Source organism: Salvelinus fontinalis, chromosome 4, assembly GCF_029448725.1.
Source record: "Salvelinus fontinalis isolate EN_2023a chromosome 4, ASM2944872v1, whole genome shotgun sequence".
NCBI classification, from domain to species: Eukaryota; Metazoa; Chordata; class Actinopteri; order Salmoniformes; family Salmonidae; genus Salvelinus; species Salvelinus fontinalis.
The window spans coordinates 815,314-837,452 of record NC_074668.1 but is presented as its reverse complement, the minus strand read 5'-3'; the positions used below and the strand labels follow the sequence as shown (position 1 = coordinate 837,452).

The 22,139-nt window shown below is 47.4% G+C and overlaps 1 protein-coding gene across 1 annotated transcript in view; it reads left to right on the top strand.

The window, feature by feature from the left end:
* The window catches only part of LOC129852952 (protein HIRA), a 38,847-nt gene extending 28,405 nt beyond the window's left edge, over positions 1 to 10,442 (top strand). The window contains exons 21-25 of the mRNA XM_055918552.1: positions 4,724 to 4,829; positions 5,549 to 5,671; positions 6,981 to 7,144; positions 7,525 to 7,613; positions 9,507 to 10,442. Of these exons, the coding sequence (XP_055774527.1) occupies positions 4,724 to 4,829; positions 5,549 to 5,671; positions 6,981 to 7,144; positions 7,525 to 7,613; positions 9,507 to 9,623 (599 nt within the window). The 3' untranslated portion in view covers positions 9,624 to 10,442. The remainder of the gene's footprint in view (positions 1 to 4,723; positions 4,830 to 5,548; positions 5,672 to 6,980; positions 7,145 to 7,524; positions 7,614 to 9,506) is intronic.
* Positions 10,443 to 22,139: the final 11,697 nt, after the last annotated feature.

Here is a 22,139-nt window from a genome sequence, read left to right as displayed (position 1 = left end):
TCAGGAGTATATGCAAATTGCCATCATACATCATACACCTGAGGCAGCAGACTTTGTGAAAATTAATACTTGTGTCATTCTCAACTTTTGGCCACGACTGTATATAAAACTCGGAACGGGTCACTTTCCTAGATAACCACATGTAGGAAGTTTGTTAGCCTAGCCAGCTATATGACATGCGATTCAGTTTGCCTCCCCTAGGCATCTGTCTCCCTTGGTATCCCACGCTAGCTACACACGCTTGGTATCACAAGCTAGCTACACACGCTTGGTATCACAAGCTATCTTGCCAGTTTATTAAACTAGCTGCCATTGTGTGTTGTCAGCTTGCCTTACCAAACGACTGCCATTCGTGCGTATTTCGCATAAATAAGCATACATTTAAATATGTTACAGCTCCTATTCCAGCCATGTTTACATCTCCCTCCAGATTATTGTATCTCTCTACCCTTTCTGTGTATTGTGGTAGCTGTTGTAATACAGTCTTCGGTTACTATTATATTAGTTAATTTGATGAATCAGTATAATAAATATTTATATTTGATTTATTTTGTTTACATTCTGAGCTCAGAGAACACTGCATCACCATGATGCCAGGTATGCATGGCTGCTCGTCTTGTGGAGCTGAACTACAGGTTACAGATGGTCATGATCCATTGGTCATCTGTCTGACCCCTGCGTTAACTGCGCCATCCTGCCTGTGAAGGTGAGGGAAGCGAAGAGGGCCTGGTTTTCACAAATAATTTACCAGTGTTGTTCGCTAGGACCCACCCAGGTCCACCAAAAACGAAACCGATGGAACCCCCCCCCCTCCTGTAAAAAATAAATAATAATCAAAAATAAGAGCCTCACACGGAAGGCCGACTCCTTCTCTTCTAAGATAGAGCAACTAAAACGCTTGCGTTCCTTCAAGCCCCGGAGTCGGGCCCCCTCTCGCACACTGCCGTACGGGGGGGCGCAACAGAGGACTCAGATAGCTGAGATGATGATCTGCTGTCCACTCGGGCATCCAACCAGCACTGTAGTGACCAGGATGATGACACGCCCAACACGGGGATGGAGGTGCCAACCACTGTGCAGCTATTCAGTCTCAATGCCAAAGGGTCAGAGGAGTCATAAGGAAGCTCTGCCTCACTATGCGCACAGTCCTGCGTGCTGCCTTAGCTAGGCTGGAGCTTGATGACCCTAAAGCAACAGCCCCCTCAGCTAACCCATTCTTTAAGAAGGCCCAGGCAGCGACACCGTTCAGTATGCCACCTTCACCGTCTTTTCTTACGGAACTTCGGAGATGCTGGTCTGTCCCGCGGGCCCTTGTCCACCACGGCAAGGACAGTAGGACGCTATCTGCCATGCGCGACGCAAAACAACATGGGCTGGACCATATGCCTAAGGTGGATGAATACATAGCAGAACTAATGCTCTCTCCAGATGAAGCCCTGAAAGATGCCCCAGACCTCAGTGCTCATGCTAGCACAGAACAGGATGCTCCAGCCGGAGCGCGCAGATCCGGACTTCTGCAACCTGAATGACGCATCTCTTCAGGCGTTTGCGTTCATGAACCGAGAGCTAGGCAGACTGCTCTTCGGGTCATCATATGTAGAAAACAGACCCATAGGTGTTGATGACCCTCTCACAAGGGTACAGGTTGCACTTCTGACACCGGCCCCCACCATTCTCAGGGATCAGAATGACAGTCACAGAACCCCTGAAAGATTGCGCCCTCAACCCTGGCGATTGTGCCCTCAACCCTGGCGATTGTGCCCTCAACCCTGGCGATTGTGCCCTCAACCCTGGCGATTGTGCCCTCAACCCTGGCGATTGCGCCCTCAACCTGAAAGATTGCGCCCTCAACCTGAAAGATTGCGCCCTCAACCTGAAAGATTGCGCCCTCAACCTGAAAGATTGCGCCCTCAACCTGAAAGATTGCACCCTCAACCTGAAAGATTGCACCCTCAACCTGAAAGATTGCGCCCTCAACCTGAAAGATTGCGCCCTCAACCTGAAAGATTGCACCCTCAACCTGAAAGATTGTACCCTCAACCATGGAGAAGGGTGCGATCACGAGTAAAAGCATCAGAACAGCAAAGATGGCTTTTATTCAACCTATTTTCTGGTTCCGAAGAAAGACGGAGGCTTCTGTCCAGTTCTGGATTTAAAACGGTTCAATGTTTTTTTCCTAAACGTTCTCCCCTTTCACATGTTGCGGCCGGTCAACGTTCTCCAGATTGTAGCCAGAGAGGAATGATTCACGTTCCTGGACTTAAAGGATGCTTACGTTCCCGTTCCTGTGCTACTGGAACATAGGCGTTTTCTGCGTTTCGCCTTCCAGGGCCAGACTTACCGGTTTGCGTTATTACCCTTCGGTCTCTCCCTGGCGCCTCGAGTCTTCACAAGATGCGTGAGCGCAGCCCTGAGCTCCTTCCATCTAGAACGGATTGAGATCCTTCCTTACCTCGACGACTGGCTCATCTGCGCCGCTTCTCTCGCGAGTGTGCGAAGGAAAGGGCACATCAATGTGCTAGAACTTCAGACAGTTTACCTAGCCCTGAATCACTTCCTGTCCTGATACGATCAGACAATACGTGGACAGTGTTCCACATCAACCATCAAAGGGGAACGAGGTCTGTATGGTCCCTACAGGTGGCCCAACAACTCTTGATATGGGCCCTACCACGTCTGGCCTCCCTATGAGCCATTCATCTCCCAGGCAAGGTGAACAAGGTGGCAGTCTTCTTGTCGCGGGGGGTAATGGTAGCGGTTTGGAACAGCACGAGAACCTGTTCGCCTCATAGCAAACATCCCTCTGGGCATGGACACCTTAGCCCACACATGGCCAGAGGGCCTCTTAGCAACGCTGCACATGGTCTCTCAGGTTCAGCACAGGCTGCTGCTTGTAGCCCCCCAGATGGCCAGTGAAACCCTGGTTTCCAACCCTTATTCTTTTGGAGGGAGAGCCATGGCAGTTCCCTCAGACAGGAGCTGCGTTCGGTTGGAATGCAGGTTATGGCATCCCAGCCCAGACCAACTACAGCTATCGGTGTGGCCTCTGAAGTGCCCGACCCTCTACTGATCAGCTGCGATCCTGCTATTATCGGACGTAATTTCCTTTCAAGCATATAGAGGAGCTTTCCTCTTAGCTATTTCATCAGCGAAACGTGTGAGTGAGCTCTTTATGAGCCCGGTCTACCTACGATAGAAGGCAGACGACCTAGGCGTGACCTTATGGCTCAATCCAGCCTTTTTACCTAAGGGTTTATCAGCCCTTCACATCAATCAAGCCATTGAATTGGTGGCCAACTGCCCCCATCCTTTCCAGAATGCGGAGGAAGAGTGCGCTAGTCTCCTGTGTCCAGTCCTTTCCCTCAAACGCTATATGCAAGCCTCGGAACACAACAGGAAGTCAGAGCAGCTGTTTCTGTGCTTCGGTGGGAAGTCAAAAGGCCTTGCATTGTCCAAGCAGAGGCTTTCACACTGGCTTGTGGATGTCATCACTCAGGCCTACAAGGGAGTAGGGCTCCCTGTCCCAGAAGGTGTGAGCTGCCACTCGACTAGGAGTGTCACCACATCCTGACCTGCACTGAGCGGCGTCCCCCTGAAATGAGAGATACGCAGCGAGAGATACGCAGCTGCCCCTGAAATGAGAGATACGCAGCGAGAGATACGCAGCTGCCCCTGAAATGAGAGATACGCAGCTGCCCCTGAAATGAGAGATACGCAGCTGCCCCTGAAATGAGAGATACGCAGCTGCCCCTGAAATGAGAGATACGCAGCTGCCCCTGAAATGAGAGATACGCAGCGAGAGATACGCAGCTGCCCCTGAAATGAGAGATACGCAGCTGCCCCTGAAATGAGAGATACGCAGCTGCTACCTGGTTGTCGCCCTGCACGTTCTCAATGATTTGACAAGGTCAACGTCGCATCCTGCCGCACCATGGGCTCTACCGTTCTTCCAGCGGCACTGGTGCATTAATCAGAGGTTAGTGCTATTCCTCGTGACCTTGTTGGTATAAGTCGTCCATACCTTCAACTGTACTGACGGTCTGAAAGGTACATTCGTAACTTCTGTTCTACTTTATAACTATGGTTCTATGAAGACCTGGAAGACTGTCAGTACTTTCCTGTCACTCAATCTTTTGGGGCGAGAAGATTTTCTGAGACAAGGTCTGACATACTTTTAAATATGAACCGCGGGGGGGCACGTCCTCCCACGCTGTCATGTCACCAGCTTGACTTTGTTATTATTACTCAACCTGTGCAGAGCGCGTGGGATATAATCTATACCTTCAACCGTACTGACGGTCTGAAATGTTTTAAAAGCTTAGTTTTTCCTCCCTGTATTCACCCTCTCCTGTTTCTCTTCCCTGTATTCATCCTGTCTCTCTTCCCTGTATTCATCCTGTCTCTCTTCCCTGTATTCACCCTGTCTCTCTTCCCTGTATTCATCCTCTCTCTTCCCTGTATTCATCCTCTCTCCTCTCTCTCTTCCCTGTATTCATCCTGTCTCTCTTCCCTGTATTCATCCTCTCTCTCTTCCCTGTATTCATCCTCTCTCTCTTCCCTGTATTCATCCTCTCTCTCTTCCCTGTATTCATCCTCTCTCTCTTCCCTGTATTCATCCTCTCTCTCTTCCCTGTATTCATCCTCTCTCTCTTCCCTGTATTCATCCTCTCTCCTCTCCTGTTTTTCCTCCTTGTATTCATCCTCTCTTTGTCTCCTCTCCTAGGCACAGAATGCACTGTGTCCCAGTCTTTACTGACACAGCAGGGGGTCCCAGTCATTGGCCTCTCCAATGGGAAATCTTACTGCTTCAACTCCTCCCTGGAGACATGGTAAGACACACACTTACTTAAGAGAAATCATGAAAGTCACACATTCTATATACAACAGCCCCCCCCCCCCCCCCCTAAGGGTTTCAGCACGATGTTGACTGGTGAAGGCGGCACAAATGTCTGGTCAATCAATCCATGACATCTTTAGAAGTATATACTGTAGAGTGTTTCTTAGTTAGCACCTTGCCAGCTGTTCTACTGACTGTTGTAACAGGGCACTTTAACAGTTCATAATAATGGATAATCACCAGGAAATCAGCTCAGAGTGATTGTACTGTAGAAAATCTGTTCCTCAGTAACTCGAATAAATACACATATCTGTAATCAACAGTAGAGATTATTATATTTTACTCAAATGTTATCTGTTTGGGTTTCTTGTGATCAATTTGCAGTCTACAAATGATTTATAGTTATGTTCCGGTCCCCCGACTATCCGCTCAAGAAAAAATTGTCCCGAGTTTGAATGTAGCCAGGGACTCCTTCTCTGTACAGTCAACAAGTAGTGTTGAATTATTAAACCTGTGTGATCGGGTATGTATGCCATCGACAGACATCTAGGTGTACAAACAAAAACAGTGTCTTGTCCACTAATGCTCTCTTGTCGTGTGTGTGTGTGTGTGTGTGTGTGTGTCTGTGTGTGTCTGTGTGTGTGTGTGTGTGTGTGTGTGGTATGTGTGGTATGTGTGGTGTGTGTGGTGTGTGTGTGTGTGGTGTGTCAGGAACCTAATAGCGGATAAGCAGGACTCCCTGGTGCAGTGTGCTGACTTCAAGAACTGCATCTCCTCCCAGGATGCACCTGTGTCACAGGGACCCCTGGCTCTCACACAGGGACACAACCTCAAGTGAGTCTTGACTGTTAACGATGATCTAGGATCAACTTATCATAACCTTATCCATTAGTGGGGACAATGCTAAACTGAGCCAAGATCAGAGTGTAGGGAAACGTCATCCTACACACAGACTGTTACACACACATTTAGTCATGATTAGACCAGGGCTGAAGGTCTCTGGTGAAGAGCTGAGCGATTCAGATGTAGATGGTGAACAGCCGCGTTCAGAAACAAGGCTGAAGGTCTCTGGTGAACAGCCGCGTTCAGAAACAAGACTGAAGGTCTCTGGTGAACAGCCGCGTTCAGAAACAAGACTGAAGGTCTCTGGTGAAGAGCTGAGCGATTCAGATGTAGATGGTGAACAGCCGCGTTCAGAAACAAGGCTGAAGGTCTCTGGTGAACAGCCGCGTTCAGAAACAAGACTGAAGCCGGCACTAAAACAGGGGAGGTACTATCCGAACTCGTCCAATAAGAAAAAGGCTCATTTTCCTTTTCTGTCTCCAAAACGTTTTCAGACATTTTCACATGGTGTGTCATATTGACAATAATATCGATCTGCGGACTGCAGTTACTGCAGGAACGGTATCACACAAAATGACCATTAGCATTGCCTTGCTGCGCCCGCTGCCGGTGAGGCTGCCTTGCTGCGCCCGCTGCCGGTGAGGCTGCCTTGCTGCGCCCGCTGCCGGTGAGGCTGCTTCCTTGTAACAGCATGGGAGGTGAGATGTGGGAAGATGTCTTCGGCTTCCAGACATTTAAACAGATATGAAATACCGACCACTAGTTAACAAGTGCTGTTTATTTCAATGGGCAAGCGAGAAGTAACCTGTAATATTGATCACCATGTCAACTAGCTAGCGTTACTGTATTGGAGGTGTTCCCACGGCTGTGTCACGTTGTCTCCAGCGGTAACATGGCCAGATGTTTTCCTCCCAAGGTTTAGCGATGTTCATGACGTTGGTCACTATTTGGAAGTCACGGGATACAGTCTACTCAGTGGAGAGTGCATTGCACGGCATGTGTGGTGTTTCACAACGCAGCTACACTGTGACCTTCGACCCCCGCCTGCCGAGCACTGCTAGCCAGCAGTTCTGTTAACTTTCCGACGAGGGAAGTAGCTAGTTAGTGTCGTCAAGGTGACTGTTAATGCACAGATACAGTCGCTGCTTGGTTTTGGTGATTTTACACCGTAAATGTACAAGTTGGACTTTGGCGTTACTTTCTATCCACATAATAATGAAACTACGTTCATCCAGAAACCTTTGCTAAACTTTTCCCTGTTTTTCCGATGATGTTTAATGTGGTTGTTTTTCTCTCCCAGTGCGGGTCGCCTGGCATCCAGACTGTCGTCCACCCCCCACCACCTGCAGAGTGGCATGACCCTGGTATTCCTGGAGAACCAGCTGGCGTCGGCCCTCACCCTGCGCTCCAGCACAGAGTACCACTACTGGCTGCTCATCTATGCACGCTTCCTGGTCACTGAGGGTGAGCCAGACTGTGTCCCACGTGACAACCTATGCCCTTCTATTTTTGACCAGGGCCCATAGAGGAAGTGGATGGAATGCAAGTGAATGGGGCATGTGTGACAGAATTAACTGACATCAACTCCGTATTTGGGAATGTAATTTGGCAGTTTATTTTTTAACATGCACACGTGTCCCATCCGCTTCCATTGATTGTTAGCTGGTGGTGGCCAAAGTAAGTTAAAGATTGTAGTAGCTGAACCAAATGAACCATGGATTATAGTTTCTCATGGCCCATAGACTTATTTCAGGATGAGGAACCATCTAAATTGTAAAATCCTGAACTTCACATTTACTTTCCATTTTTTTCTTGCTGTCTAACCTTTGTGTTCTGTCCGGCAGGTTCTGATTATCGGCTACGGGAGCTCTGTAAAGACTTACTGGGACCAGTGCACAAGTCTGCCGGCAGTGCCTGGGAGCCTACAACCCTGGTAGGTGCCTACAAGGCAGCACGCGGTTTACACAAGCTGCACAATTAAGTATTATTATTTTTATTTTTCTGACTAATTGGTCTTTTTGACCAATCAGGTCAGCTCTTGCCAGTAATTGGACAGAAGAACAGAATGGGGCTTCCTGTGAAAACACAATCATAGATCCTGTAAATACTTAGATCCTGTAAATACTTAGCAACAGAATTGGACTTAAAACAGGTGTGGCTGAAAGGTGAGACAGCCTCCTTCAGCAGTTTTTAATCTTCCTGCGAGTACTCTGAAATCATTTCATGAGACTCTGTTTTTAATCTTCCTGCGAGTACTCTGGAATCATTTCATGACTCTGTTTTTAATCTTCCTGCGAGTACTCTGGAATCATTTCATGACTCTGTTTTTAATCTTCCTGCGAGTACTCTGAAATCATTTCATGAGACTCTGTTTTGAATCTTCCTGCGAGTACTCTGAAATCATTTCATGAGACTCTGTTTTTAATCTTCTTGCGAGTACTCTGAAATCATTTCACGAGACTCTGTTTTTAATCTTCCTGCGAGTACTCTGAAATCATTTAATGAGACTCTGTTTTTAATCTTCCTGCGAGTACTCTGAAATCATTTAATGAGACTCTGTTTTTAATCTTCCTGCGAGTACTCTGAAATCATTTCATGAGACTCTGTTTTTAATCTTCCTGCGAGTACTCTGGAATCATTTCATGAGACTCTGTTTTGAATCTTCCTGCGAGTACTCTGAAATCATTTCATGAGACTCTGTTTTGAATCTTCCTGCGAGTACTCTGAAATCATTTCATGAGACTCTGTTTTTAATCTTCCTGCGAGTACTCTGAATTCATTTCATGAGACTCTGTTTTTAATCTTCCTGCGAGTACTCTGAAATCATTTCATGAGACTCTGTTTTTAATCTTCCTGCGAGTACTCTGAAATCATTTAATGAGACTCTGTTTTGAATCTTCCTGCGAGTACTCTGAAATCATTTCATGAGACTCTGTTTTTAATCTTCCTGCGAGTACTCTGAATTCATTTCATGAGACTCTGTTTTTAATCTTCCTGCGAGTACTCTGAAATCATTTCATGAGACTCTGTTTTTAATCTTCCTGCGAGTACTCTGAAATCATTTCATGAGACTCTGTTTTTAATCTTCCTGCGAGTACTCTGAAATCATTTCATGAGACTCTGTTTTGAATCTTCCTCCGAGTACTCTGAAATCATTTAATGAGACTGATTTTAATCTTCCTGCGAGTACTCTGAAATCATTTCATGAGACTCTGTTTTTAATCTTCCTGCGAGTACTCTGAAATCATTTCATGAGACTCTGTTTTTAATCTTCCTGCGAGTACTCTGAATTCATTTCATGAGACTCTGTTTTTAATCTTCCTGCGAGTACTCTGAAATCATTTCATGAGACTCTGTTTTTAATCTTCCTGCGAGTACTCTGAAATCATTTCATGAGACTCTGTTTTTAATCTTCCTGCGAGTACTCTGAAATCATTTCATGAGACTCTGTTTTGAATCTTCCTCCGAGTACTCTGAAATCATTTAATGAGACTGATTTTAATCTTCCTGCGAGTACTCTGAAATCATTTCATGAGACTCTGTTTTTAATCTTCCTGCGAGTACTCTGAAATCATTTCATGAGACTCGGAACAGTGAAATCATTTCAAATACCCATCCCTAATCCCAAATGAAATAGCAATGATGTTTGAGAGAGCAGTGATTATGGGATTGGGTCAATCCCAGAGAGGGTCCCAAACAGCGTTGGTTACAGGAACACTGCTCGTGATGGGAGGTCAATTAGAATAGGAGTTCCAGTAATGTGGTCCAATCCAAACAGTCAAATGATCATGTTGTGTGACTTGACCTTTGACCTGTCTGTCCCCAGGGCCTGCGGAAGAGGGACCTCTTGAGAGAGCTGCTGCCTGTCATAGGACAGAACTTGCGTTTCCAGAGGCTCTTCACAGAGTACCAGGACCAGCTGGAGCTGCTCGGCAACAAATAGCACTTCTCAAGTAACTCACTTACTAACCCACTATCCTATCCAGCCCAGCTCCACCCTGGCTGCTGCCCGACATTCCCTCCTCCAGCTCTGGCTCTTTCCAGGCCTCTCTCCGCTCTGCTCTGTCTAACCCAGCCTGAAGGAAGCTCTCTGTCCCTGGGTGGAGAACCACTGCCACCTGGGTTGTAGAATGCTGAAAACAGCACTGAATAATGACTGATTATGCATTGTCACCAAGTATCCATTAATAATTGATCGATTAATTATGTTGATAACGACAATGATAATTATGTTGAAGGAAATCCGTGCCCTGCTACAAATGTCAGGGGGGGGTTCTCTTTCTGGGAAGATGGAGAAAAGCGTATACCTGGTTTTGGATGGGTCACTAGAAGCACAACAGTCCCGTCCCCCTTAACCTCCACCGACTCCCTCACCGGACCACTGCTATGTGTGGCTGCTGCCCACCAAGCCTGGCTATGGGTCGCACCAGCCCTGTCCTGTCCTCTCCTGCCCTGGGGTGCAACTATACAGGGTTATCTGGGGTCACATGCTTAAGGGTCAATGTAAGGAAGAAAACTAAAGCTACAGTAGGATAGAGGAGCTATGTTCTACCATGAATCACCCTCTTCTGAGCTTAACCCCTCTCCTATCTTTACAGAATGTGTACAGACTCTTTTCTGTTAGTCATTTTTAAATGTTTGTACAAGGCAACTTCTTTTCCATTTTCTAAAAAAAAGAAGAAAAAAAAAAAAAAAAATGAGAGGAAAATAATACAAACAGGCAACACTTGTGTTTTGAAATTAAATAAAACAATCAACAAATGCTGTTTGGCGAATCTTCTTGTCCACGGTTGTTTCTGTCTGGAGCCTCAGGCCTGGCCTGGCGTGTCTGGAGCCTCAGGCCTGGCCTGTCTGGAGCCTCTGGCCAGGCCTGGCCTGTCTGGAGCCTCTGGCCAGGCCTGGCCTGTCTGGAGCCTCTGGCCAGGCCTGGCCTGTCTGGAGCCTCTGGCCAGGCCTGGCCTGTCTGGAGCCTCTGGCCAGGCCTGGCCTGTCTGGAGCCTCTGGCCAGGCCTGGCCTGTCTGGAGCCTCTGGCCAGGCCTGGCCTGTCTGGAGCCTCTGGCCAGGCCTGGCGTGTCTGGAGCCTCTGGCCAGGCCTGGCTTGTCTGGAGCCTCAGGCCAGGCCTGGCGTGTCTGGAGCCTCAGGCCAGGCCTGGCGTGTCTGGAGCCTCAGGCCAGGCCTGGCGTGTCTGGAGCCTCAGGCCAGGCCTGGCGTGTCTGGAGCCTCAGGCCAGGCCTGGCGTGTCTGGAGCCTCAGGCCAGGCCTGGCGTGTCTGGAGCCTCAGGCCAGGCCTGGCGTGTCTGGAGCCTCAGGCCAGGCCTGGCGTGTCTGGAGCCTCAGGCCAGGCCTGGCGTGTCTGGAGCCTCAGGCCAGGCCTGGCGTGTCTGGAGCCTCAGGCCAGGCCTGGCGTGTCTGGAGCCTCAGGCCAGGCCTGGCGTGTCTGGAGCCTCAGGCCAGGCCTGGCGTGTCTGGAGCCGCAGGCCAGGCCTGGCGTGTCTGGAGCCGCAGGCCAGGCCTGGCGTGTCTGGAGCCGCAGGCCAGGCCTGGCGTGTCTGGAGCCGCAGGCCAGGCCTGGCGTGTCTGGAGCCTCAGGCCAGGCCTGGCGTGTCTGGAGCCTCAGGCCAGGCCTGGCGTGTCTGGAGCCTCAGGCCAGGCCTGGCGTGTCTGGAGCCTCAGGCCAGGCCTGGCGTGTCTGGAGCCTCAGGCCAGGCCTGGCGTGTCTGGAGCCTCAGGCCAGGCCTGGCGTGTCTGGAGCCTCAGGCCAGGCCTGGCGTGTCTGGAGCCTCTGGCCAGGCCTGGCGTGTCTGGAGCCTCTGGCCTGGCCTGGCGTGTCTGGAGCCTCTGGCCTGGCCTGGCGTGTCTGGAGCCTCTGGCCTGGCCTGGCGTGTCTGGAGCCTCTGGCCTGGCCTGGCGTGTCTGGAGCCTCTGGCCTGGCCTGGCGTGTCTGGAGCCTCTGGCCTGGCCTGGCGTGTCTGGAGCCTCTGGCCTGGCCTGGCGTGTCTGGAGCCTCTGGCCTGGCCTGGCGTGTCTGGAGCCTCTGGCCTGGCCTGGCGTGTCTGGAGCCTCTGGCCTGGCCTGGCGTGTCTGGAGCCTCTGGCCTGGCCTGGCGTGTCTGGAGCCTCTGGCCTGGCCTGGCGTGTCTGGAGCCTCTGGCCTGGCCTGGCGTGTCTGGAGCCTCAGGCCTGGCCTGGCGTGTCTGGAGCTGATTAATGCTGATCTATTCAGGATGACATGGTTGTTTTTCTTTCAATAAGCCTGTTAGTTAGCATCCTCACTCTGTTCAGTGAGGGTGTGTGCCAATAAACTCTCCTAATGTGTGCACTTGATCACTTCCTTTCATGGATTAGAATGGAAATGACTAGTATAAGTGATGTGGTGGAAACTCCCCCTAGCCGGTTCCTTCATCAATCCAATGACTAGATTTAGAGTTAGTTGACCACAGGGGGGTAGTAGAGACCCACAGTACACGGTTCAGAGTTGTAGAGACCCACACTACACGGTTCAGAGTGTAGTAGAGGCCCACAGTACACGGTTCAGAGTGTTATAGTAGAGACCCACAGTACACGGTTCAGAGTTGTAGAGACCCACACTACACGATTCAGAGTGTAGTAGTAGAGACCCACAGTACACGGTTCAGAGTGTAGTAGAGACCCACAGTACACGGTTCAGAGTTGTAGAGACCCACAGTACACGGTTCAGAGTGTAGTAGAGACCCACAGTACACGGTTCAGAGTGTAGTAGTAGAGACCCACAGTACACGGTTCAGAGTGTAGTAGTAGAGACCCACAGTACACGGTTCAGAGTGTAGTAGAGACCCACAGTACACGGTTCAGAGTGTAGTAGAGACCCACAGTACACGGTTCAGAGTGTAGTAGTAGAGACCCACACTACACGGTTCAGAGCGTTGTAGTAGAGACCCACACTACACGGTTCAGAGTGTAGTAGAGACCCACAGTACACGGTTCAGAGTGTAGTAGAGACCCACAGTACACGGTTCAGAGTGTAGTAGAGACCCACAGTACATGGCTCAGAGTGTAGTAGAGACCCACAGTACACGGTTCAGAGTTGTAGAGACCCACAGTACACTGTTCAGAGTGTAGTAGTAGAGAGCCACAGTACACGGTTCAGAGTGTAGTAGTAGAGACCCACAGTACACGGTTCAGAGTGTAGTAGTAGAGACCCACAGTACACGGTTCAGAGTGTAGTAGTAGAGACCCACAGTACACGGTTCAGAGTGTAGTAGAGACCCACAGTACACGGTTCAGAGTGTTATAGTAGAGACCCACAGTACACGGTTCAGAGTGTAGTAGAGACCCACAGTACACGGTTCAGAGTGTTATAGTAGAGACCCACAGTACACGGTTCAGAGTGTTATAGTAGATACCCACAGTACACGGTTCAGAGTGTAGTAGAGACCCACAGTACACGGTTCAGTGTAGTAGTAGATACCCACAGTACACGGTTCAGAGTGTAGTAGTAGAGACCCACAGTACACGGTTCAGAGTGTAGTAGAGACCCACAGTACACGGTTCAGAGTGTAGTAGTAGAGACCCACAGTACACGGTTCAGAGTGTAGTAGAGACCCACAGTACACGGTTCAGAGTGTAGTAGAGACCCACAGTACACGGTTCAGAGTGTAGTAGTAGAGACCCACACTACACGGTTCAGAGCGTTGTAGTAGAGACCCACACTACACGGTTCAGAGTGTAGTAGAGACCCACAGTACACGGTTCAGAGTGTAGTAGTAGAGACCCACAGTACACGGTTCAGAGTGTATTAGAGACCCACAGTACACGGTTCAGAGTGTTGTAGTAGAGACCCACAGTACACAGTTCAGAGTGTAGTAGAGACCCACAGTACACGGTTCAGAGTGTAGTAGTAGATACCCACAGTACACGGTTCAGAGTGTAATAGTAGAGACCCACAGTACACGGTTCAGAGCGTTGCCAGGCACCACAAAGGGAAGGTCTCCATGACAAGGTCAGTCAGCACCTGTCCAATATGTTCAGTGTGTGGACAGCATGCTGTTTGTGACTGGCATTCTGTAAATAATTCATCCCATTCACTGAAACATGCCCAAAATAGCCGTCTGCAGAAATTAGCCAAATACTGCTTCCCCCGAGGAATATCAATGACAGACAGCTCCTATTCCCTACATAGTGCACTACTTTAGACCAGAGCCCTACGGGGTAGTGCACTATGTAAGGTAAAGAATCCCATTTGGGACACAGACAGCAATCAAACAGCCGGAATAGAGAGAATGCTAATCTCTAATGCTGATTAAATGCAGGCGAAAGGGTTTCCCCTTCCTGCCACGGGGTTAGTGGTGATTGTAAAATGTTTTGCAACAGAAATCAGCATTTCTTATTGGGCCATTGCGGCCTGTTTGCTTAAGTTTGGTTCCTAGTCAAATCACCCGTTAGTATTTTATCCTTGTCTCGGTTGGTGACGGGGGCCCTTTAATGCCTTCTTCCGTTGTGGGGAGGTCACAACAGGAACAGTCGGCTCAAAGTAAACAGTAAACTCCTTCCTTCCTTCCCAGCACCACAGGACTAACACCTGAGAATCACCCACCCAGTAGATATAAGGCCCCCTAGACCTACACACTCACCTAGTCTACCTTCTGACTTCTGAATCCTATTCACTTGAATGATTTGAATCAGAAGTTTTAGAAAGACAGCCTCAGGCATCCAGAGGACACCTCTTTCTCCCAATAACATTCCCCTCCACTGAGGACGCTTCAATGTTTTACCGTCTGAATAGTTCACTCCACACAGTGGGTTTCACCTCATTATGTATCGGGGGTGTTTAGACAAGTTTGTCCCAAGTGGCACTCTATTCCATATGTAGTGCACTACTTTAGACCAAGGAGTTTGATGAAAAGTAATGTATAGGGAATAGTGTGCCATTTGGGATACAAGTCTCACTGAGATGTTCTTTCAGCACTGATGGGCTAACACAGGACCATTAACAACCGTGTCTGTCTATAGACACATTTTAGAGCGAGAGGTGTGACTGGCAGTTTGAAAAGAGGCCGTAGAGAACTCTTCAAAGTACTGTAAGGACTGGAGAAAAGGGAACGGAGTGGTCCCCCTGTTAGGGTGCCATGTGGGATGTCCCAAGGCTTTTTGCAGAGCAGAACATTCACACACCTGAGATCTCTCCCCGAGCCACTTTCACACACCTTAAAAAAAGAACAACATTATTTTAACATGCAGAATTTTTGTGTTTTCCCAAACTGAAGTTGTTGAAGTCCTTGATCGACTTATGTCAAGGGGGCGAGTTGTGGTGCATAGCCTACGGATGTGGAATGAAGACGCAAAGAGGATGAAATCAGTAGAATTATGGCAGCTACACTGAGGGAGCAAATTGGCTTAGTTTTACTGACTGTGTGTTGTTCAAATATGTACAGTATCTTGGCATTTCTCGCTATTGGAACAAGATACTTGCTGTACCCCATTGGCCCGCTGGTAGATCCAATAGAACTGTCTCCCTCTCCGTTTTAATATGCAGGGGCGGATACCGGAGGCTATAGATTACTGGGGAATAATTTGGACTGCTTTTCCTCATGTTGAGTGTGAGCTATCACACTGCTTGTTATCTTCAACTGCCTTCGGCTCGGAGAGTTTACTTCATACCCATGTAGTCTGTCATTTTGACTTTAATAACCAGCCCTGCTTCCTCTTCCTAAAGAAGCAGTTTGTTTGGGGCTCACTGTGGGCCACATTTCCTTTTTGGGGCCTTTGACCCTCATTCGGTGAACAAAATCACATTGAGTGATAAATATGACATGTTAAGTGGGTCACACACACACACACACACACACACACACACACACACACACACACACACACACACACACACACACACACACACACCAAGGGGAATATTAAAGCTGCTGGCATTATGTAATTGCAATGCATTTGTAATTCATAGTAAATCAAATGTATTCGGTTTGATGTCACCTCAGACGTCTTTGAGACGAGGAGTGAGTCTTACTTTACCTGGCTGCTTAATTACTCCTGAGTTACAGAACACGTGTTCCCGAGCTGCTGCGATGCATAGGAATATACACACAAACCCCACTGTGCCTCTCTCACAAACATCGACAACACAGTACACAGAGAGTGAGCCAAACACTGTCATCCTTACACTTCCTCTAGGTTGACGGGGAACAACAGTTCATTCGGAAAGTATTCAGACCCCTTGACTTTTTCCACATTTTGTTACGTTACAGCCTTATTCTAAAATGGATGAAGTTCATTTTTTTCATCATTAATCCACACACAATACCCCATAATGACAAAGCAAAAACAGGTTTTTAGAAATGTTAGCAAATGTTTAAAAAATGAATACATTTACAAAAGTATTCAGACCCTTTACTCAGTACTTTGTTGAAGCACCTTTGGAAGCGATTACAGCCTTGAGTCTTCTTGGGTATGACGCTACCTGCTTGGCACACCTGTATTTGGGGAGTTTCTCCCATTCTTCTCTGCAAACCCTCTCAAGGTTTGTCAGGTTGGATGGGGAGCGTCACTGCACAGCTATTTTCAGGTTTCTTCATAGATGTTCGATCGGGTTCAAGTCCGGGTTCTGGCTGGGCCACTCAAGGACATTCAGAGACTCGTCCCGAAGCCACTCCTTGCGTTGTCTTGGCTGTGTGTTAGGGTTGTTGTCCTGTTGGAAGGTGAACCTTCACCCCAGTCTGCGGTCCTGAGCATTCTGGAGCAGATTCTCCTCATGGATCTCACTGTACTTTGCTCCGTTCATCTTTCCCTCGATCCTGACGAGTCTCCCAGTTCCTGCCACTGAAAACATCCCCACAGCATGATACAGCCACCACCATGCTTCACCGTAGGGTTGGTGCCAGGTTTCCTCCAGACGTGACGCTTGGCATTCAGGCCACAGAGTTCAATCTTGGTTTCATCAGACCAGAGAATCTTGTTTCTCATGGTCAGAGAGACTTTAGGTGCCTTTTGGCAAACCCCAAGAGTGCTGTCATGTGCCTTTTTTACTGAGTAGTGGCTTCCGTCTGGCCACTTTACCATAAAGGCCTGATTGGTGGAGTGCTGCAGAGATGGTTGTCCTTCTGGAATTTTCTCCCATTTCCACAGAGGAGCTCTGTCAGAGTGACCATCGTGTGCTTAGTCGACTCCCTGACCAAGGCCATTCTCCCCTGATTGCTCAGTTTGGCCGGGCAGCCAGCTCTAGTAAGTGTCTTGGTGGTTCCAAACTTCTTCCATTTAAGAATGATGTAGGCCACTGTGTTCTTGGTGACATCTCAAGGATGATCAATGGAAACAAAATACACCTGAGCTCAATTCCGAGTCTCATAACAAAGGACCTGAATAGTTATATAAATAAGGTATTTCTGGGTTTTTTAAATTCTTTTTTTTATACATTTGCTAAAATGTCTGAACATGTTTTCGCTTTGACATTATGGTGACATTATTGTGATGCCATTATGAGGTATTGTGTATAGATTGACAAGGGAAAAAAACAATTGTATCAATTTTAGAATATGGCTATAACATAACAAAATCTTAAAAAAATAGAAGGGTTCTGAATTCTTTCCAAATGCACTTTGTTTGGTTTTGATAGCAGCCCCCCCCCCCCCCCCCCCCCCCATCAACACTATGAAATTGCAAAGCAAAGGAGTGAAAGTTTGGAGACACAAGGGGTCCAAAGATTCCGATCTATACTGGTTAATTTATTGTCTGACATGGCCTCCCTGGAGAGTTATAACGTCTAACTAAATAACAAACGGAAAGATTATAATGACATTTGGAAACCATTCCTATCTTGCATTGCCCCTAAGCAACCCCAGACAACATTTAATATGTCACCTCCTCCTAATTCACAGCTCCATGGTAACTGGCTTATATATTAGTCTTGTACTTTCCAGTCCTGTCCTGTCTTGTACATTTTTGTCCTGTTTTGGACTTTCTAGTCCTGTCTTGTATTTTCTTGTCCTGTCTTGTAATTCCTTGTCCTGTCTTGTATGTTCTAGTCCTGTCTTGTATGTTCTAGTCCTGTCTTGTAATTCCTTGTCCTGTCTTGTAATTCCTTGTCCTGTCTTGTATGTTCTAGTCCTGTCTTGTAATTCCTTGTCCTGTCTTGTATGTTCTAGTCCTGTCTTGTAATTCCTTGTCCTGTCTTGTATGTTCTAGTCCTGTCTTGTAATTCCTTGTCCTGTCTTGTATGTTCCTGTCTTGCCCATTACTCTATTATTTTGTCTTGTGTTTTGACACCTTCATTTGTTTTCTCCCTTTCTATTTTAACATTTTCAGTTATTCTTTGCCTTTTGGTCGTAGTGTCACCAGTAACGCCAGTGCCGTTACCAAGGTCACCAGTAACGCCAGTGCACTTACCAAGGTCACTAGTAACCCCAGTGCACTTACCAAGGTCACCAGTAACCCCAGTGCACTTACCAAGGTCACCAGTAACGCCAGTGCAGTTAGCAAGGTCACCAGTTGGCATTGCATCTTCTACAAGAACAACCTCCCATGTTTAACCAGGATGCAGAATTTGTCAAACAACATGGCGCCAGTAAACAGTCCCTTTGAACATTCCAAAACGCACAACAAACAGAAAGAGAACAGTAGGTAATAGCACAATAAGGAGCAGACATTTTTTATGTTCAAAGTGAAAATACTAGAATACCTCCTCCATTTTTAAAAAAGTTATCTCAAAACACTGTTAGCTTCAACTGCCTTAGGAAAAAATAAGGTAGCTCGTACCCCTGTACTCTCATTTCATACTTTAATAACCAGTTTAGCCTTTTTGATCATAATGAATAAGAGTATGGACGGGGGACGGTGGTGATGCCAGATCAGCACTCCCATTCTGGGACTCTTTGTGATACAGGCCCTGATGTCCATTTGCTCATCCTGTTGTGAGGCAAACTGTGTCCTGGTTTTGTCTTTGATTCAGCCAGCGTATTGAAGGTGTAGGCAGCATGGTGACACAGGACAGCCAGGGTATTGAAGGTGTAGGCAGCATGGTGACACAGGACAGCCAGCGTATTGAAGGTGTAGGCAGCATGGTGACACAGGACAGCCAAGGAATTGAGGGCGTAGGCAGCATGGTGACACAGGACAGCCAGGGTATTGAAGGTGTAGGCAGCATGGTGACACAGGACAGCCAGCGTATTGAAGGTGTAGGCAGCATGGTGACACAGGACAGCCAAGGAATTGAGGGCGTAGGCAGCATGGTGACACAGGACAGCCAGGGTATTGAAGGTGTAGGCAGCATGGTGACACAGGACAGCCAGGGTATTGAGGGCGTAGGCAGCATGGTGACACAGGACAGCCAGCGTATTGAGGGCGTAGGCTGCACGATGACACAGAACAGCAACCACTCATAACAATTTTTCTCATGAAGATTCAGCTTTACTCAGTAATTCTCTTTATCCCCTCCTCTCTTTACTCTCTACATCTTTCTGTCCTCCTACCACTTCCTTCCTTCACTGTGATCTTCAAGCTTGGAGATACACTGCCCAAAATCAGCACAATCTTCTTCTACACGCTGCATTTGTTGTATGTGGGTTTACAGCAACAGTAAGGTGTCTTCAATGCCTGGAAGATTGCAAAGTACACTGAAGCACATTTTTCCCATAATGCCTGTGACACAAGGCGATGAATCCGGGTTAAAACTATGGCCTACTGAATGTCAGTCAAGCCACAGTTCTGAAATGGGCTGTTATATACATGCCGTTCTTTTCACAGCTCGCTAGGCTTGTAGGATGCAATGACATCCTTCTCAAGGTTGATGCCTGCGAAGGCCCCTGTATTGTCACCGGCTGTGTAAATTCACCCAGGGACAAGACTTATGGTAAGATAGATGACAGACCCTGTCCCCTTGCCTGCCAGAGACGATGCTATCGCCCACCAAGCGTGTCCTCTGGCTCTCTGATTGAACAACATGGCAAAGGAACACAACAAAATGGGATTATTTCATTTCAAATGATTAAGAGTGCAGTGTGGATGTTGTTGTTGAGAAAGAATTGAGCCAATCCCCTTTTGGAGAGATGTTTGTTTGTTGTAGATCTTGTATTTAAGAGATCTGAATGGCACTTGTTGGCTCAGTACCTCAACTTGAATCCGTCTGCCAAGGCCGAACAGTTCTATCTCCTGTTTACTATTCATTGTGATGTAGATTTGGCGACACAGGCACTAAAATCTATTTTCTAGAACACAACAGAACAGAGCAGAACACCAAAGCCCTAGTTCTGGCAGCGGGTGGAGGCTGGGTACAGGGAGTGGCGGTGGGGGTGGCTGTGGTGGGCATGCACAGTCCCTACAGACTTGTGGGTATAAATACAGAATGGCACGCACCACGGCAAGCCCGTCTGTTAGCCCGTCTGTCAGAATCGAGCCAAATCTCCCATCCTTGCATGCCACAATCTGCTGCTATCAGTTCACCAGCTAAGTTTATTTCTGGATATGGCAACATCAACATGCTGGCCTCAGTTTAGCAGACTCCTGTCATTCACATGTTCACGGGTTCAGAGTCCCTCCTCCCTCCTGCACTCTTAGAATTTGTTTTGCCCGTCTGGAACCTAAAAGGGTTCTCTGGCTGTCGCCTTTGAAGAACCCTTTTTGGTCAAGGTAGAACCCTTTTAGTTCCAAGTAGAACTGTTTTGTGTTCCATGTAGAACCCTTTCCACAGAGGGTTCTACATGGAACCCAAAACAGTTCTACCTGGAACCAAAAAGGATTCTCCTATGTGGTCATACGAAGAACCCTTCCGGAACCCATTTTTCTAAGATACTATGTCTTCGATATGTCTCCTATGACAAGTCTCCTTCTAATTGCCCCTCGTCTATGGTATGCTCTCGCTGACCATCTGACAGCTGCTTCATTAACCAGAGCTCCTCTTTTTCATAGCCCTAATCTGAAAAGTATTTTCAGCACCTAGTTATTTTATCTCCCTTGATTAAAAATGTTTATTTTTTTGTTGCCTAAGTAGAGCTTTCGAATAACTAGATAGGGTTTTTGTCACTTACACCAGATAGGTGCAGTGAAATGTGTTGTTTTACAGCGTCAGCCATAGTAGTATGATAGGTGTTGTTTTACAGGGTCAGTCATAGTAGTGTGATAGGTGTTTTACAGCGTCAGCCATAGTAGTATGATAGGTGCAGTGAAATGTGTTGTTTTACAGGGTCAGCCATAGTAGTATGATAGGTGTTGTTTTACAGGGTCAGTCATAGTAGTGTGATAGGTGTTTTACAGCGTCAGCCATAGTAGTATGATAGGTCCAGTGAAATGTGTTGTTTTACAGGGTCAGCCATAGTAGTATGATAGGTGCAGTGAAATGTGTTGTTTTACAGGGTCAGCCATAGTAGTGTGATAGTTGTTGTTTTACAGGGTTGGCCATAGTAGTATGATAGGTGTTGTTTTACAGGGTCAGTCATAGTAGTATGATAGGTGTTGTTTTACAGGTCAGTCATAGTAGTATGATAGGTGTTGTTTTACAGGGTCAGCCATAGTAGTATGATAGGTGTTGTTTTACAGGGTCAGCCATAGTAGTGTGATAGGTGTTGTTTTACAGGGTCAGCCATAGTAGTATGATAGGTGTTGTTTTACAGGGTCAGCCATAGTAGTATGATAGGTGTTGTTTTACAGGGTCAGCCATAGTAGTACAGTGCCCATGCAGCAAGTTAGAGTTAAGTCCTTGCTCAAGGAAACAGACAGATGTTCCACCTTGATGACTCAGTTATTCAAACAAGCAATAGTTACTGGCCCAACGCTCTAACCGCTAGGCTACCTACCTAGGCTACAAATGAAATGTATTATTGTTATTTATTAATATTCTGTCTTGCTGGACAGGCAAGAGTGCGTGGCAGGGGAGAACGTCCTCAAGCAATTAAGGATAATAATTTGTTCAAGTACTGTGCAATGTCCATGTGAGAAGCCAATTGGTATAAATACAAGAAATGACACATACTCACCAAAATACATATTATGAGTTGCCAAAAAATGTGCCTTGATAGGTCACACCCCCTGCTGAGACTCATCTCTCCATGTGCCAGCAGCAAGTGGGAGGCTGTGTCTGAAATGGTTCCCTATGTACTGCACTACTTTTGACGAGGGCCCATAGGGCTGTAGTGCACTACTTTTGACGAGGGCCATAGGGCTGTAGTGCACTATTTTTGACGAGGGCCCATAGGGCTGTAGTGCACTATTTTTGACGAGGGCCCATAGGGCTGTAGTGCACTACTTTTGACGAGGGCCCATAGGGCTGTAGTGCACTACTTTTGACGAGGGCCCATAGGGCTGTAGTGCACTATATAGGGAACCATTTCAGATGCAGCCAGAGATTATGAGATGAAGGCTTTACTCTTGTCTGTTGTGCAAAGATGACTTTAGGTTTTCTTTCGCTATTAGAACAGGATATTACAGATTACAGTTACACTAGGTAAAAAGTGTGTAGATTTTGTTGTTTCATTTACCTCATAT